The 16036-nt window shown below is 37.9% G+C and overlaps 1 protein-coding gene across 1 annotated transcript in view; it reads left to right on the plus strand.

Annotated features, from left to right (window-relative positions):
• Positions 1–16036, plus strand: part of C5H10orf67 (chromosome 5 C10orf67 homolog) — a 194921-nt gene extending 178885 nt beyond the window's left edge. The window contains exon 18 of the mRNA XM_077896424.1: positions 15583–16036. Within this exon, the coding sequence (XP_077752550.1) occupies positions 15583–15674 (92 nt within the window). The 3' untranslated portion in view covers positions 15675–16036. The remainder of the gene's footprint in view (positions 1–15582) is intronic.

Genomic DNA, 16036 nt, shown 5'->3' on the forward strand with positions numbered 1-16036 from the left:
CGGTTTCCCATCTTAAAAGAAACAAGCACATAGAAAAAAGTAGGCCGTGGAAAAAAGTGAGTTGTCCGCAATTAAATTCTACACAGTGTAAGATAGAGGTTACAAAAAAATTATAAAATAATCTTATGATTTGTGTTTTCCTCTCAGTAGGAATGAATTGAGGAAAGATCCAATTTCTCCATACACATATTTAATGCAGAAACTATTTTGATTTTTATTGTGTTATAATTCAAATACTGAGAAAACAGGATTACATTACACTTGGCTCTGTTAGATTTTGCCATGTTTGATTCATAGAAGAAATAAAACAGTGAAGGTTGAGTTGAAGCTCCCTGACAGTATTTCTTCTCTTCCCTCCCCAGAGGAAACCACTGCCCTGATTCTGTGTATTTTATAATATCTCTGCATATCTGTTTTTGCATATTTTATAATATTTCTGCATATATATGCTATATATAGTTATTTTGCATATTCTAGAATATTTCTGCATATATATATGACCATATATATAGACCATATAGTCGTTTGACATATATAATCACCTTGTATATTTTATAATATTTCTGCATATATATGACTATATATATCATCATTTGACATGTTTTCAATGATTATATAAATGATAGTGGAATGTATAGATTCTTTTTTCCCTATGAATGTTATATTTTTAAAATCTAATTACAGTATTGTGCTATAACTTGGTTCATTTATTTTACCTGTTGTATAGTATATTCCATTGTATGATAGTCTACAATACATTCATTTTCCTGCTAATGGGAATTTAGAAGATTTTCAATTTGTTGTCATTGTAAACACCACTGCTATAAACATCCCTGTACATTTTCATAGTCATAAGGCTGAGACAGTAAATTCCTAGAAACGGGATTGCTTAGCTGAAGAGTATATACATCTTTAACTTTATGTGATACTGTCAAATTGTGCTACTCAATGGTTATGCTAGTTTATACTTATGTGAGAGGTTTCTGGGTTTGCATTGTTCTGTATTCTTACCCTTGAGATTGTCAACTTTTTAATTTTTCTGCTCTAATGGATGTGAAATTATCTCCCATTTTTTAATTTGAAATTCCCTGGTAACCAGAGAGAATATTTTTGTTTGTTTATTGACCATTTTGGCTTCCTCTTCTGTGAATTTCTTGCTTTTAGTAGTTGACTATTTTTATATTATTTGGTTGTTTTTCCTTTTTAAAATTCATTAGTGGGAGTCTTTTTTTTTTTTTTTTATTCATGAGAGACACAGAGAGAGAGAGAGAGGCAGAGACACCGGCAGAGGGAGAAGCAGGCTCCATGCAGGGAGCCTGATGCGGGGCTCGATTCCAGGTCTCCAGGACCACGCCCTAAACCGCTGAGCCACCTGGGCTGCCCCATTAGTGGGAGTCTTTTTTTTTTCTTAAATAATAAATTTATTTTTTATTGGTGTTCAATTTGCCAACATACAGAACAACACCCAGTGCTCATCCCATCAAGTGACCCCTCAGTGCCCACCACCCAGTCACCCCCACCCCCCGCCCTGCTCCCCTTCCACTACCCCTAGTTCGTTTCCCAGAGTTAGGAGTCTTCATGTTCTGTCTCCCTTTCTGATATTTCCTACCCATTTCTTCTCCCTTCCCTTCCATTCCCTTTCACTATTATTTATATTCCCCAAATGAATGAGATCATATCATGTTTGTCCTTCTCCCATTGACTTACTTCACTCAGCATCATACCCTCCAGTTCCATCCACGTTGGAGCAAATGGTGGGTATTGGTCATTTCTAATGGCTGAGGAATATTCCATTGTATACATAAACCACATCTTCTTTATCCATTCATCTTTTGATGGACACCGAGGCTCCTTCCACAGTTTGGCTATTGTGGACATTGCTGCTAGAAACATCGGGGTGCAGGTGTCCCGGAGTCTTTATAAATTCTGGCTATTAGCCCTTTGTCAGTCACATGTTTCACAAATATCTTGTCACTGTCTATAGCGTGTCTTTCAACTTTACTTTTGATGTTTTTTGTCCAACCAAAATATTTTTTAATTTTATGTGATTTTATTTTTCAATCTTTTAATTTATGAATTGTTCTTTATTATCTATTTTAGATTAATTTTCTTAGTCTAAATGTATAAAGTTAGCCCTACATAGTCTTCTAAAAATATTACCAATTTGTTTTTCACTCTTAGATGCTTTAAAGCAGCAGAATTTACTTTTGTACATGAAATTATTTTGGACCCCAATTTCTTTATTCCAACAGAATAGCAGATTACCCTATCAGCATTATCTGGCTCCCCAACCCCATGATTTGTAATGCTGCCTCTGACAAGTTTCCCTGCAAGTAGGGGAACTTTCTAGGCTCTCCATTCTGTGCAGTTGAATTATTTGTCCTTTTTGTTCTAATACCAAAGGGTTTTTTGAAAAGATTTTATTTATTTATTTGAGAGACAGTGCATGAGCAGAGGTGAGAAGTAGAGAGAGAAAGAGAAGCAGACTCCCAGCTAAGCAGGGAGCCACACGTGAGACTCAATCCCAGGACTCTGAGATCATGACCTGAGCCTAAGGTAGACGCTTAACCAACTGAGCCACCCAGGTGCCACAATACCAGAGTTTTAATAACCTTGGCTTTAATATAAAACTTGATATGTGGTTCAACAATTCCCTCTATCTTGTTCTTCAAAATTGTCCCAGCCTTTCTTGTTTTTTTACTTTTTCCTATGAATTTTGGGTTTACCATTTCAAGATCCATGAAAAAACTCTTGATAGTTTGATTTCTTTGATGTATTCTAAATGTTTATCACTGTTGAGTCTTGGATTCTGTATTTTCATCCTGCTTCCAGCAAACTTGCTGAACTCTACTGATTCTAATAGCTTGTCTGAAAGTCTCATCACTTATTTAGACAATCATATCATCTATAATATTTAAAGTATGTCTTCCAATCTTTATATACCACTTATTTTTTCTTTTCTTTTTCAAAAGATTTTATTTATTTATGAGAGAGAGAGGCAGAGACACAGGCAGAGGGAGGAGCAGGCTCCATGCAGGGAACCGGACATGGGACTCCATCCCAGGACTCCAGGATAATGCCCTGAGCGGAAAGCAGACACTTAACTGCTGAGCCACCCCAGGTGTCCCTGTTTTTACTTTTCTTATTGCACTGGCTAGGATTGTCACTATGATGCTGAACAGAGCAGTCAGTGGTACTCTTGTTTCTCTCTTAATAGGAAATCCTGAAGTGTCACCACTGCAATACCATTAATTATATTCTCTATGCTGTACTTTTATCTCTGTGACTTATTCTTTCCATAACTGGAAGCCAGGACTTGCCACTCCCCTTCACCCATTTTACTAATTTCCTCACCTTCCTCACCTCTAGCAACCATCAGTTTGTTCTTTGTATTTATAGGTCTCTCTGCTTTTTGTTTGTTTATTCCTTTATTTTGGTTTTTAGATTCCACATGTAAGTGAAATAATTTTGTCTTTATCTGCCTTATTTCACTTACCATAATGCCTTCTAGGCATTTTGTTGTCACAAAAGGCAAGATCTCATTCTTTTTTGTGACTGAGTAATATTCCATTGTGTTTATACACCACATCTTCTTTATCCATCCATCAACGGATGCTTGGGTTGCTTCCATATCTTGGGTATCTAAATAATGCTGTGATAAACATAGGGGTGCATATATCTTTTTGAATTAGTACTTTTATTTTCTTTGGAAAATACCCAGTAGTGTTTTCATTTTCTTTGGTAAATACCCAGTAGTGGAATTACTGGATCATATGGTAGCTGTATTCTTAATATTTTGAGGAGCCTCCATACTGTTTTCCGTAGTGGCTTCACCAACGATTTCTATGAACTGTGTACCAGGTTCCTTTTTCTCTACATCCTCACCAATATTTGTTATTTCTAGTCATTTTGATTTTAGCCATTCTGACATATGTGAGATGGTATCTCATTGTAGTTTTGATTGAAGATTAGTGTAGTTGAACATATTTTCACGTGTCAGTTGGCCATCTGTATGTCTTCTTTGGAAAAATGTGTACTCAGTTTCTCTGCCCATTTTTAATCAGATTATTTGGGGTTTTTTTAGTGTTGAATTGTGTAAGTTCTTTATGTATTTTGGATATTAACCCCTTATTGGATTTATCATTTGCAAATACCTTCTCCCATTCAGTAGGTTGCCTTTGTATTCATTGATGGTTTCCTTCACTATGCAAAAGCTTTTTATTTTGGTATAGTCCCTGTAGTTTATTTTTGCTCATTCCCCTTGCCTTAGGGAGACATATCTAGAAAAATGTTGCTATGGTTGGTGTCAAAAAATTATAAGCTCTATTTATTTTGTTTTAATGTATACATTTATGTATATGTGTATGTTTTGTATATGTTTGTTAAAAATTATTAACACTGCAATAATTTGTTTAGTGAAGGCCTATTGAGGGTAAATTCCATTTTTCTTAATTTTCACCTCACTCTTGATGGTAGTTGAATGAGATATGAAATTTTCAGTTGTTTTTTCCTTCACTTTTTGCTATTTATACCATTGCCTTTGGGTCTCTGCTCAGGGTTATGTGGAGTCTGTTGTCAATTCGTCAATCATTTGTGATCATTTTATATTTTCTTCTTGGTAGCATTTATTTATTTATTTATTTTTAAAGATTTATTTATTTATTTGAGAGAGAAAGAGATTGGGGGGAGGGGCAGAGAATAAGGGAGAGACACTGAAGTAGACTCTGTGCCGAGTGAGGAGCTTGACACACAGGGCTCAATCTCACAACCCTGAGATCGTGACTTGAGCTGAAACCAAGGATCAGACGCTTAACTGACTGAGCCACATGGGTGCCCTTTTTTGGTAGCTTTTAAAGTTTAGTCTTTACTCTTCATGATCTGTCATTTTACTACAGTATACTTAATGGTGCATTTATATTTACCAGTATTCAGAGTACAATTTGTATCTGATGATTAGTATCTTACTGTATGTCTAGAAATTTCTCAACTACCATCTTTTCAAAGATTGCTTATGCAACCTTCTCTACATTATTTTCTTTGAAAGTACCTATCTCTTCTCTATGGATCTAATCTAAATACCTTAATTTTTATGTTTCTTTCTCGATTGTACATATGAGTGGATTCCTCAATAGTCTAATAATTTGCTAATTTTCTCTTCAGCTGTGCCCAATTTGTCCTACGTTTTACTAATTTTAGTGACTTTTTAAATTGGTTCTTTTTCATAGCCACTAGTTCTTATTTTATTCTGGCCTGTTTTGTATCATACATTTTTAATGGATATTATTAATTATTTCTTTGGTATACACACATATTTCAAAGTTTTTGTAAGACTATTTTGCACACTAAAATTTATCTGGAGTGAATTCATAGTCTCATAGCTTATCTTGCTGTTGTCTTTACAAGCACTTTGTGTATTTTGGAACTTTGGTTTTCAGGCTCAATTTCTTTCTCTCTTTGTCTCTCTTCTTTTTTTTCTTTCTTTCTCTCCACTCCCCACCCCCCACCCCCCGCCCTCCCCACACACACCCAGTAGAATTCTGTGAATGCTTACACCTGGGCCAGTCCCACTCCCAATCCACAGCTAGTCCTTCTAATTTTCAGGGTTGCTTGTTCCATTTGGGTCTTGAAGCCTCCAAGCCTTCAGATGGCTTGGCTCTGTTCCTCTGTGTGAGGTAAGTTTTTGCCTTTGAGACTCCTTAGTCCCATAGCTTTCTGTAATGTCATAGCCCTAGATTAGAAACTATTTTTCCTTTTTTTTTTTTCTTTCAGTTTCCTTTAATTCAAGCTACTGCCTTAAGAAGTAAGTTTCTTCTTTAAGCCAACATGGAACACATTTGACTTCTGTTACCAAAAAAAGAGCTTTATTCCTGATTGTCAGTGTGAATTCCTGCTGCTAGATCCAATGGGCCTGTGCCTTCCACTGATGTGTTAATTTCCTAGGTTTGTGGTAACAAAGTACCGCAAACGGGATGATTTCAACCACAGCAATGTATTGTCTCACAGTTCGGAGGCCAGAAGTTTAAAAGTGAGCTGTTGGCAGGGGTGGCTTCTTCTGACAGCTGTGAGAGGGAACCTGTTCCATGCTACTTTCTGAGCTTCTGGTAGCCTGGAGCGTTCCTTGGCTTATAAATGGCATTTTTGCTGTGTCTTCGCATTGTCTCCCCTCTGTGGGTGTTTTCATCTGTGTCCAAATTTCTCTTTATAAGGACACTGACATAGTGCATTAGGGTCCACCCTGATGATTTCACCTTAACTTATCATCTCCACAGACCCTATTTTCCTTATGTGTGACCATAAGGTCACATTCACAGGTCCCAGGAGTTAGGACTCTAACATCTTTCAGAGAGAATCCCATCCATGACAACCTGATTCATTGCTTTACATTCTTTACCAGAGAAATGTTTATTTTATTTGCCCAGTAAGTCTTTTCAGTTTTTCCTTTAAAATTTTATCTACCATGTCCATGTGGTGTTGTAAATTATGGACTCACTATGCCATTTTACTCCCTTCTCCCCTCGCCAAAAAAGTCCTAAATGTTCAAACCACTATTCTTCATGTTTCTTTCATTTGATTTCAGCCTATATATATAATCCATTCTGAGAACAATTTGCCTTGTAAATAATGGCCACAGTCATCACTGTCTTATGCATCAAAAGTGTGAATTAAATATCTATCATTTTTAACATTTTATTTATTTTATTTTATTTTCATCATAATAAGTGTACGCTTTAGATCCCATCCCCTATTTCACCCATTCCCCCACCAACCTCCCCTCTGGTAACCATCTATTTGTTCTCTATAGTTGAGTCTATTTCTTGGTTTGTCTTTTTTTTCCCCCTTTGTTCCTTTGTTTTGTTTCTTAAATTCCACATATGAGGGATACCTGGCTGGTTCAGTATGTAGATCCTGAACATGTGACTCTTGATCTTAGGGTCAGGAGTTTGGCCCCACATTGGGTGGAGAGCTTACATTTAAAAAAAGTTTTTAAAAAAATCTACATATGAGTGACATCATATGGTATTTGTCTTTCTCTGACTGACTTATTTCACTTAGCATTTTACTCTCTAGCTCCATCCATTTTGTTGTAAATGGCAAGATTTCATTCTCTTTATGGCCAAGTAATATTCCATTGTGTGTTTATGTATATATATATATATATATAGGTATATATACATATATATGTAGATATATATATATTATGTATATATATCACATCTTTACCCACTCACCAGTCAGTGGACACTTGGGCTGCTTCTACTGTTGGGCTATTATAAATAATGCTACAATAAACATAGGGGTGCAGGTACCTTTGAATTCCTTTGAATTAGAGTTTTTGTATTTTGGGGGTAAAGACTCAGTAGTGCAATTACTAGATCATAAGGTAGTTTTATTTTTAACTTATTGAGGAAACTTCATACTGTTTTACACAATGACTGTACCAGTTTACATTCCCAACAGTGCGTAAGGGTTCCCCTTTCTTCACATCCTTGCCACCACCTGTTGTTTCTTGTGTTGTTTTAGCCATTCTGACAGGTGTGAGATGATATCTCATTGTAGTTTTGATTTGCATTTCCCTGATGATTGGTGATGTTGAACATCTTCTCATGTGTCTGTTGGCCATCTGTAGGTCTTTGAAGAAATTTCTTTCATGTCTTCTACCCATTTTTTAATTGGGATGTTTTTTGGATGTCAAGTTGTATCAGGTCTGTATGCATTTTGGATACTAACCCTTTATCAGATATGTCATTTGCAGATATCTTCTCCCCTTCTATAGATTGCCTTTTAGTTTTGCTGATTATTTCCTTTGCTGGACAGAGACTTTTAATTTGATTTAGTCCTAGTAGTTTGTTTTTGCTTGTATTTTCTCTGCCTCAGGGGACATAGCTAGAAAAATGTTGGTATGGCTAATGTCAGAAAAATTACAGCCTGTGCTCTATTCTAGAATTTGTATGGTTTCAGGTCTCACATTTAGGTCTTTAATCCATTTTAAGTTTATTTTTGTGTATGGTGTAAGAAAGTGGTCCAGTTTCATTTCTTTTCATGTTGTTGTCCAGTTTTCCCAACACCATTTGTGAAAGAGACTGTCCTTTTCCCATTGAATATTCTTTCCTTCTTTGTCAAAGATAAATTGATCATATAGTTGTGGATTTATTTCTGGGTTTTCTGTTCTATTCCATTGATTTATTTTTATGCCTGTACCATATTGTCTTATACTACCACTTTGTACTATAACTTGAAATCTGAAATTGTGATCCTCCAGTTTTATTTTTCTTTTTCAAGATTGCTTTGACCAATTTTCTTTTTCAAGATTGCTTTGACCATGTGTGGTTCCATGTAAATTTTAGAATTGTTCTAGTTCTGTGAGAAAGGCTATTTCAAGATTTTGGTAGTGGTTGCTTTAAATCTGTAGATTGCTTTGGGTAGCATAGATATTTTAACAATATTTTTTCTTCCAACTCATGAGCATTTAATGTCTTTCCATTTCTTTGTGTCCTCTTGAATGTCTTTTGTCAGTGTTTTACAGTTTTCAGAGTACAGGTGTTTTATCTCTTTGGTTAAGTTTATTCCTAGATATTTTATTATTTTGAGGGTAATTGTAAATGGGATAGTTTTCTTAATTTAACTTTCTACTGCTTCATTATTAGTTATAGGAATGCAATGGATTTCTGTACATTGATTTTTGTATCCTCTGACCTTACTGAATTCATTTAACAGTCCTAATAGTTTTTTGGCAGAGTTTTTAGAGTTTTCTATATATAGCATCACAGCATCTATAATTAGTGAGAGTTTTTGTTCTTCCTTACCTGTTTAGCTGCCTTTTATTTCTTTATGTTTTCTAATAAAACATTTTTTTTGGTTTTTTTTTGTTTTTTCTTTTTATTTTTTTTTAATAAAACATTTTTTAAATCTCTGTTGCATCTTAGTAAAGATGTTCCACCTGTGAAATAGGTAATGAGTTACCTTCTCCAGAGTAGATTGCATTTTGGGTTGAACTGTATCCCCTGTCCCAAAAAGATGTTGAAACCTTCACCCACAGTTCCTGTGAATATACCTTATTTGGAGAATAGGGGTTTTGCAGATACCATCAAGATGGGGCCGTTAGGTCATTAATCCATTTTGACTAGTGTCCTAAGAAGAAGGAAGTTTGGACACAGACACACAGAGAGAATGCTATGTGATGACAGACAAAGAATGGAATGATGTAGCTTCAACCCAAGGAACATGAAGGATCAATGGGCACCACCAAAAGTTAGGGAGAAGGGAAAGATGCTCTTCAGAGTCAGAGAGGGAGCATGGTATTGTCAACACCATGATTTTGGACTTGCAGCCTCCAGAACTGTGAGGAGAATTAACATTTGTCTTTTTAAGCCATCTACTTTATGTTATTTTGGGAGAGCAGCCCTAGGAAGCTAATACAGAATAGCAATTTATTAACTTCCACATTAAATAGATGGACAGCCACTGTCCCACATAAGTTCAGTGACCTTATGTTTCCACTTTATATTACATGTTCTGCCACTAATTTTCACCATAAAGGAGATATTTCCCCCTGATTGATTAGAAAGGTGCTTCTTCCAAGCTTCAAACTGCATTCTAGCACTAAGGATTCAAATGTGAATAGACCTGCGTATAAATTGTGCATAAATTTGCCTGTCACTTTCCTGGCCATCAGTAAGTGATCAAAGGATGTTTAATAAAACTGAATCTGAAGTCCACTCAGACTTCTACAGTTATGAACTTAGGTTACTTAACTCACAAAATCCCCATTTGTCCTCAGACTGAAGGGCACCACCATGCTCCAGTGCCCTCTTCCTGTAAACATGTCCTCACCTCCTTTTCTTATTCTTTCCTTCCCTTTCTCTTCAAGCAAGCGCCTTCTGGTCCTCCTACCTTGACCGTTAGCCCTCCAGAGAGCAATCGGGACCTGCTCTCTCCCTGTCTCTCTCCTTCTCTCTCCTTCTCCTGTTTACTCCACTTACCTTCTGACTTCAGCTCTCCCTGACGCAGCTCTTACCCAGGTCATCAGAGTCATTCAAATGCGGTGTCCAGGTCTCTCACTTGGCTGCACCCCAGCCTGTCATTACTAATGAGCCTTCCTTCATTCTTAAGATGCTCTCCTTTTGATTTGTGAGTCACCAACCTGTTCTAGTTCTCCTACTTCCCAGAGCATCCTTCTCAACCTCTCCTGGTTACCCAGTTCTGCCCATACTCTGAGTATGAAGTGTTGGAGTCACTAAAGACTTTATTTTTGGTTCACTTCAATACACTTTGTTTTCCCCTGCTTACTCCTTCAGTGGATATCCATGGCTTTCAGGATAAAATCAAGTTCACAGTTTACCATACAGTTTACCATCTTTTGTAATAGTTGCCTCTCCCCTACTTGGGCTCTCTAATCTAGTCATAACAAATGACTTACTGCCCCCGATATGTCATGCTATTCCATGCTTCAGTGCCTTGATAGAAGCCTTCACCAAGGTGGCAGGTCTTCTGTCTGGTTTTGCTGCACTCACTCATCTTCTGTGGTTAGTTGGCCATCGATTGCGTCACTGGCTCTCTGCTGGGGTGACAGCGTAACCAGATCTTGTAGCTCTCATCACTGACCAGGCAAACCCACTCTTGTGATCATGGTGGTCTCAGGGTTCTCAAGAGCAGCAAAAGAGAGCACGGGGGTGTTCAAGTCTCTGCTGACATCACAGTTGCTTCTGTCCCAGTAGTCAAAGCAAGCCTGATGACCAAGACCATAGTCAATGTCAGGGAACTGTGAGGGCCGTGAACACTGCCTACCTATATGGCTTTCCTTACTTCATCCATTCGTCCACTGCACAGATGTTATGAAGACCTACCCTAAGCGAAGTCCTGGGTTAGGCACTCAGGATGCAGAGGGTCTTCTTAGTGTGCTTTTATATTCTAAGATCCACATTCAAAGTCATATATCCAATAAAAGAAACACCAGGATTTAAGGTGGTCTGGCTAGATAGGGTGGGAACACCTCTCTACACCTGTCAGCACTTCTGCAGAAATTGCTACCTTGCTACTCAGGTTTATCTGTGTATAGCCTCTCCTCTCCAAAAGAGGGAGTGAGACTCAGAGAAAGATGGTCAAAAGATATAGACTCCCAATTATGAGACCAAGAGCCACTGTTGATGTAATGTAGAGAACATAAGAATAGTTGTTAACCTCACTGTGCCCTATATTTGAAAGTTGTTAAGAGAGTAGATCTTAAAAGTTCTCATCACAAGGAGAAAAACTTTACTTTAAAAAAAAATCTATGAGAGGATGGATGTTAATTAAATTTACTTCGGTACTCATTTTACAATAGATGTAATCAAGTCCTCATGCTGTCCACCTCATGCTGTCCACCTTAAATTTACACAGTCCTGGCTGTCAATTACAGCCCCAAAAGGCTAGGGGAGTAGGAGAATCAAAAGCCAAACTACAGAAACAACATGTAAAATCTTTTTTTAGTATGTATGTTTTAAAAATTATCATTGAAAACTCACTAAATTTCCTTAGTAACCAATCAATTTAAGCAGTAACTTGTGTGAAAACAAGCATTTCTATGAAAGATCCAAACTCCAGAGATGGATGACAGAAACAGTTAACATATTAATCCTTAGGGCCCAAGGGCTTTGGCCCATTTGTAGGAATAAATAGCTGTTTGCAACTTCAAATTCAAACTTGTGCAAATAACATAGACCAAAAGCCCAAATGAAAATCACTTTAAAAATAACTCCCTAAAACTGCCATATTACGTGTATTTATTTTTCTCTAGGATTAGGACAGATTGCATTGGCAGCCTAGCCTTTCATAAAGAGGGGGGTGGGGAACAGAGTTGGGTCTTCATTTTCTCACAAAAGGCACAATGGGAAGTGCATCTGTGAACATTGCATAATTTGTTATGTTCTACAAAGAGGTGGGTTTTTGTTATACACATACCAAAGCTATTTGGTACTGTTGCACCAATGATCTCTATTCAGGTCCAGAAAAGAAATTGGCCTCAGAAGAGTGAAAGGAGAGTAAATTTTTCTTTAAAAATTAGATACAGATTATCACTTCCAAATGCAGGAGGGAATTTTACAAGTGACGGTGCACGGATTAGCTTTCCAATGGACATCCAGTCCTTTATGAAACACATACTAGCGGTGGTCAACTGTGACCAATGTGGTTTATTACTCTCCAGAAGAGCTGAACTGAGATTACCCATCTAATCTAATTGAGAAATGTTGGGTGAACTTGAACTGTTTCATGGACATGAATGACCAGAGAATTTATTTGATAAGACATTAAAAGCTGAATATGGTAACTATCTCTTTGATGGTTTGATACAGTCATTCCTGAAGTTCATTTGCATGTCTTTCAGATTTTTTTAGTACTCTTTCATGATGATTACATGAGCAGCCTAAATGAAAAAGAGAAAAAAAAGTTTCTGTACAACATCATTATGAAAAAATTAGAAACCTTACCTTTATCAGTAAATACTCCCAATAGTCTTGATTTGGTTAACACTTCAAAAAGTAACACCAGATTTTAAGAACAGTACTTAAATTGTGGAAAACTTACTAAATCCACTGGCTTTTCATCTGATAATCCCTAAATTATTTGTAAATATCGTCTTCTGATTTTATTCATTAAGATAAAAAAAAAAGATGTCAAGAGGTTGGCATGTTATTTCCTAACCCCATTTGCATTTTGTTATAAACTGGGCAGTGTGAGCTACCATTGGTGGCATCTCAATGAAACATTTATGGTAACTTTATTGACAGCATAGCACACAGGTGGCATCAGATAATAAAGTGCTTTCCTTTCATATGCCTGCTAAATTTAAGATAAATTCTGCTGTATTCCCAATGACTAATGTTATGGTATAAGTTGGGCATATGCATCTTTTTTTTACTGTACTTAAATATCATATTTTTAAAACGACTCATAGAAACTCAAAGAAACTCTTAGTATAGTTTACAGAATCACACTTCATGTTACTAGTGACTCTTTAAATGGAATTTTTCATTGAAACTTTGTCATTAAAATAAAAAGGCCTTTTAGTTGTGCCCATACAAGCATAATAAATTGTATATGTTTGTGATACTGAATGACTCTTGCCCATATGCTGCACTGCAAAGCTACATGAATGAGGCATTTACCAAATCAGGCCCACCACATTAAACAGAAAAACAATCTTTATTCATGGTAACTTATCAGTTTCAATTAATCAACCTTAACAATAGAAATTCTGATGTGTTCAAGCAACTTGAAAGCAATAGGTCATCTCCAGGGCAGCCATGTTGTGTCTTTGTGCCTAAGGTTTCAAACAAAGCAACATCTCCAATAAATATACATACATATACATACATACATGTGCATATATATACATACCAATGGGTGACTACAGCTATGCCGTGTTATGCCAATAAACACGCAGTGTGCATTTCCTATGATTTCTATCATAGTAAATGTAATCGTTTTCCTTCAAAGTATTACTTTTTTTGAGCTCTGCAAGTTTAAACAAAAGGAAAGAAATTTCCATTGGATGACCATCCTTTCAGTTTCTGTGCTGCTATGTGAATAGCATTGTGCAAACCATTCCAATGGTTTTGAAAAGGGGTAACCATTGGTTTGATTTGGTTACACGGTTTAGTAAAGAGCTCCCTCCCACTGCCTTAGGGTCTGTGAAAGGTCTGTGACCTGTTTAGAACTGCCAAGTGAAATGTCATGTCGCCCCTCCCAAATGGGAGTATCTGCATTCATTTGATCAGTATAAAAAATGATTGGGGATGGCGAGATCAGTGCTTTTGAATTGCAATTTATAGCAGTTTACAAAAATGCACATTGTTGGAAAAGAAAACATGGAAGTGTTTCTTTCTAAATTGCATTACCTGTGAAATGTCATTAGTCTTTTAAGGATATTTACATCCTTTTTTTTTTATTATTTAGGAGACTTATTTCAACTAAAGAAAATCAGAATTTTATTACATTATGATTTTTAAACTTATATTTCGGTTTTGGTAGCAGAATTCAAAGAAAACAACATTTCTTGAGTTCTTAGGATAAACATAATTTGTTATAATTCCCTATATTAATTCTCTAAGATAGTCTTTGCTAATCAGTTGCGTTAGCAGCAGATTCCAATTATCCTTCCAAGATTATAGGGGAGATCCATCTGTTGGCAAATGCCTTCTCTGCTGATTTCTAATAGTGAGTCTGAAATCATGGGCATACTAACTCTACCAGGTGTCCGGGACTCCGTCAACAGCACACAATGTAAATTTCTTTGTCAGATGAATACTTTCTAAATATCTCACCCCTAGACTCATCGACATGTATGCACAGTTGCATAAAAAGGAAGTGTTATTTCTTTTCATTAAATGTGTAAAAGAATACATGAACTTTAACCAAAAGGTTAAGGTAGGCTGTTCAAGTTCACAAAGACTTAACGCAGCCACTTGGAGCTCTGGGGTGCAGAAAACACCACCTTTTATACATGTCTAGGAATCTTGAAAGCTCCATCTCTTCGCCTTAGGCAAGTGGGTGGAATTGGGACATTGTTTAGAAGAATTCTTCTTTTAGTAAGAAAAGTTACCTTGGGAAAAGGGCCTCAGAACTTGCCTGGCCGATACTCTACTAGAAAAAAAGAAAGGCCCTGCTTCAGAAAAGACTTGACCCAGATAGACTCCCTAGCACTCCACTTTGAACCTCCCAACTATTGAAAGGCGAAGTTGTCACGTTTTTATCTTTGTTCATGTTAAGCCTTGGAATGACAGCCTGTCTCTGTGTTCCCCTCTCCCACTGCCCCGGCTGTAAGTGTCCACATTGACACCTACCGGTGACCACAGGCTGCAATTCTTTGTTGCCTTGTCCACGCTCCTGGCTTTCACTGGGATTAGCTCGGGGCCTTTGTTCCCCTTCAAAGCTGGAACATCACATCCCATGTTGTGGCTTTCCAGTCTCAGACCCCCAACGCTCTCCTCACAATTTACACACCAGGTAAATGTCCCTCCCTACGGAGCAGGGAGCCCAGCCCGAATGTGGGAGGGGGGAACCTCCCCACTCCCCAACTTCAGAACCCACTTCACCAACCCCCCACCCCGCCAGTGTGGTTTTCTTTTCTTTCGTGCATACTTTTCTATCTCATATGAAGGAAAGACTGAAAATGCAAATGGAAATTTAAATCTTAGTTAGATCCTTGGACCCCCGAACCAAGACAATCCCTGCCTTTTTGAATTCTCTTACAATTGCTCCTAATTCTAGGAAGGGGACTCTCAGCAGAAGGTAATTTACTGGCCTGGGTCACAGGCTCCTAAGACCATTTCCACAGTCTAGAGCACCAGGAAAACTGTCTCAGAGGAAAACATGGTTGAAGCAAGCTATTTTGAAGGCCAAGGAGCATCTGACCACCGGACCTCGCCTGCCCCCCCCCCAATTCCCTCACCCCTCCTTCCCGTCATTGAAGGGGCCCCCAGCTGGGGCCAGAGCTGGGAGGACCCACTAAAAATGAGGCAAAGAGCTCGGTGTGAGGAGTGGGAAGTGGTTTGTGTATAGCAAGTAAAACAAAGTTCATGTCTAATAGTTTTTCCATATTTTTAGGGAGGTTGTCAGGAACACTGGAAGAGGAGCCTTTGGAGAAGTCATCGATACTCCAGATAACCCCAGAGGACGATATCGATGCTCCTGAGTAGTGGGCCAGGGCACTGGGTGGTGCAGAACGGGACCACAGAGCGGGCCCTCCCCATCCTGTCCTAAGGCCTGCCTCCCTAACAAGGGATACTACCTCCAAGGCGTTTCTAACATAGCTGTTCTGTTCCCCTGGATGATGTAGACTCACTTGAGACCCACGCTTGAAGTGAGAATACATGAGCCCACCGGTGAGCACCTCTCTCTCCAAGCCCTTCAGGCAGGTGCTCACTCTTGCTGGATGAGCCGGACACACGGACTCCCAGGGGCTGCCAAATCCATGGTGCTTTCCTGGGCTCTGCAGCACGCCCCAAAAGCCTTAGGGTGGGGAGGGGCTGACTTCAATTAAAAGGTTTGAGGCACTAAA

Source organism: Canis aureus, chromosome 5 (genome assembly GCF_053574225.1).
Source record: "Canis aureus isolate CA01 chromosome 5, VMU_Caureus_v.1.0, whole genome shotgun sequence".
Lineage (NCBI taxonomy): Eukaryota > Metazoa > Chordata > Mammalia > Carnivora > Canidae > Canis > Canis aureus.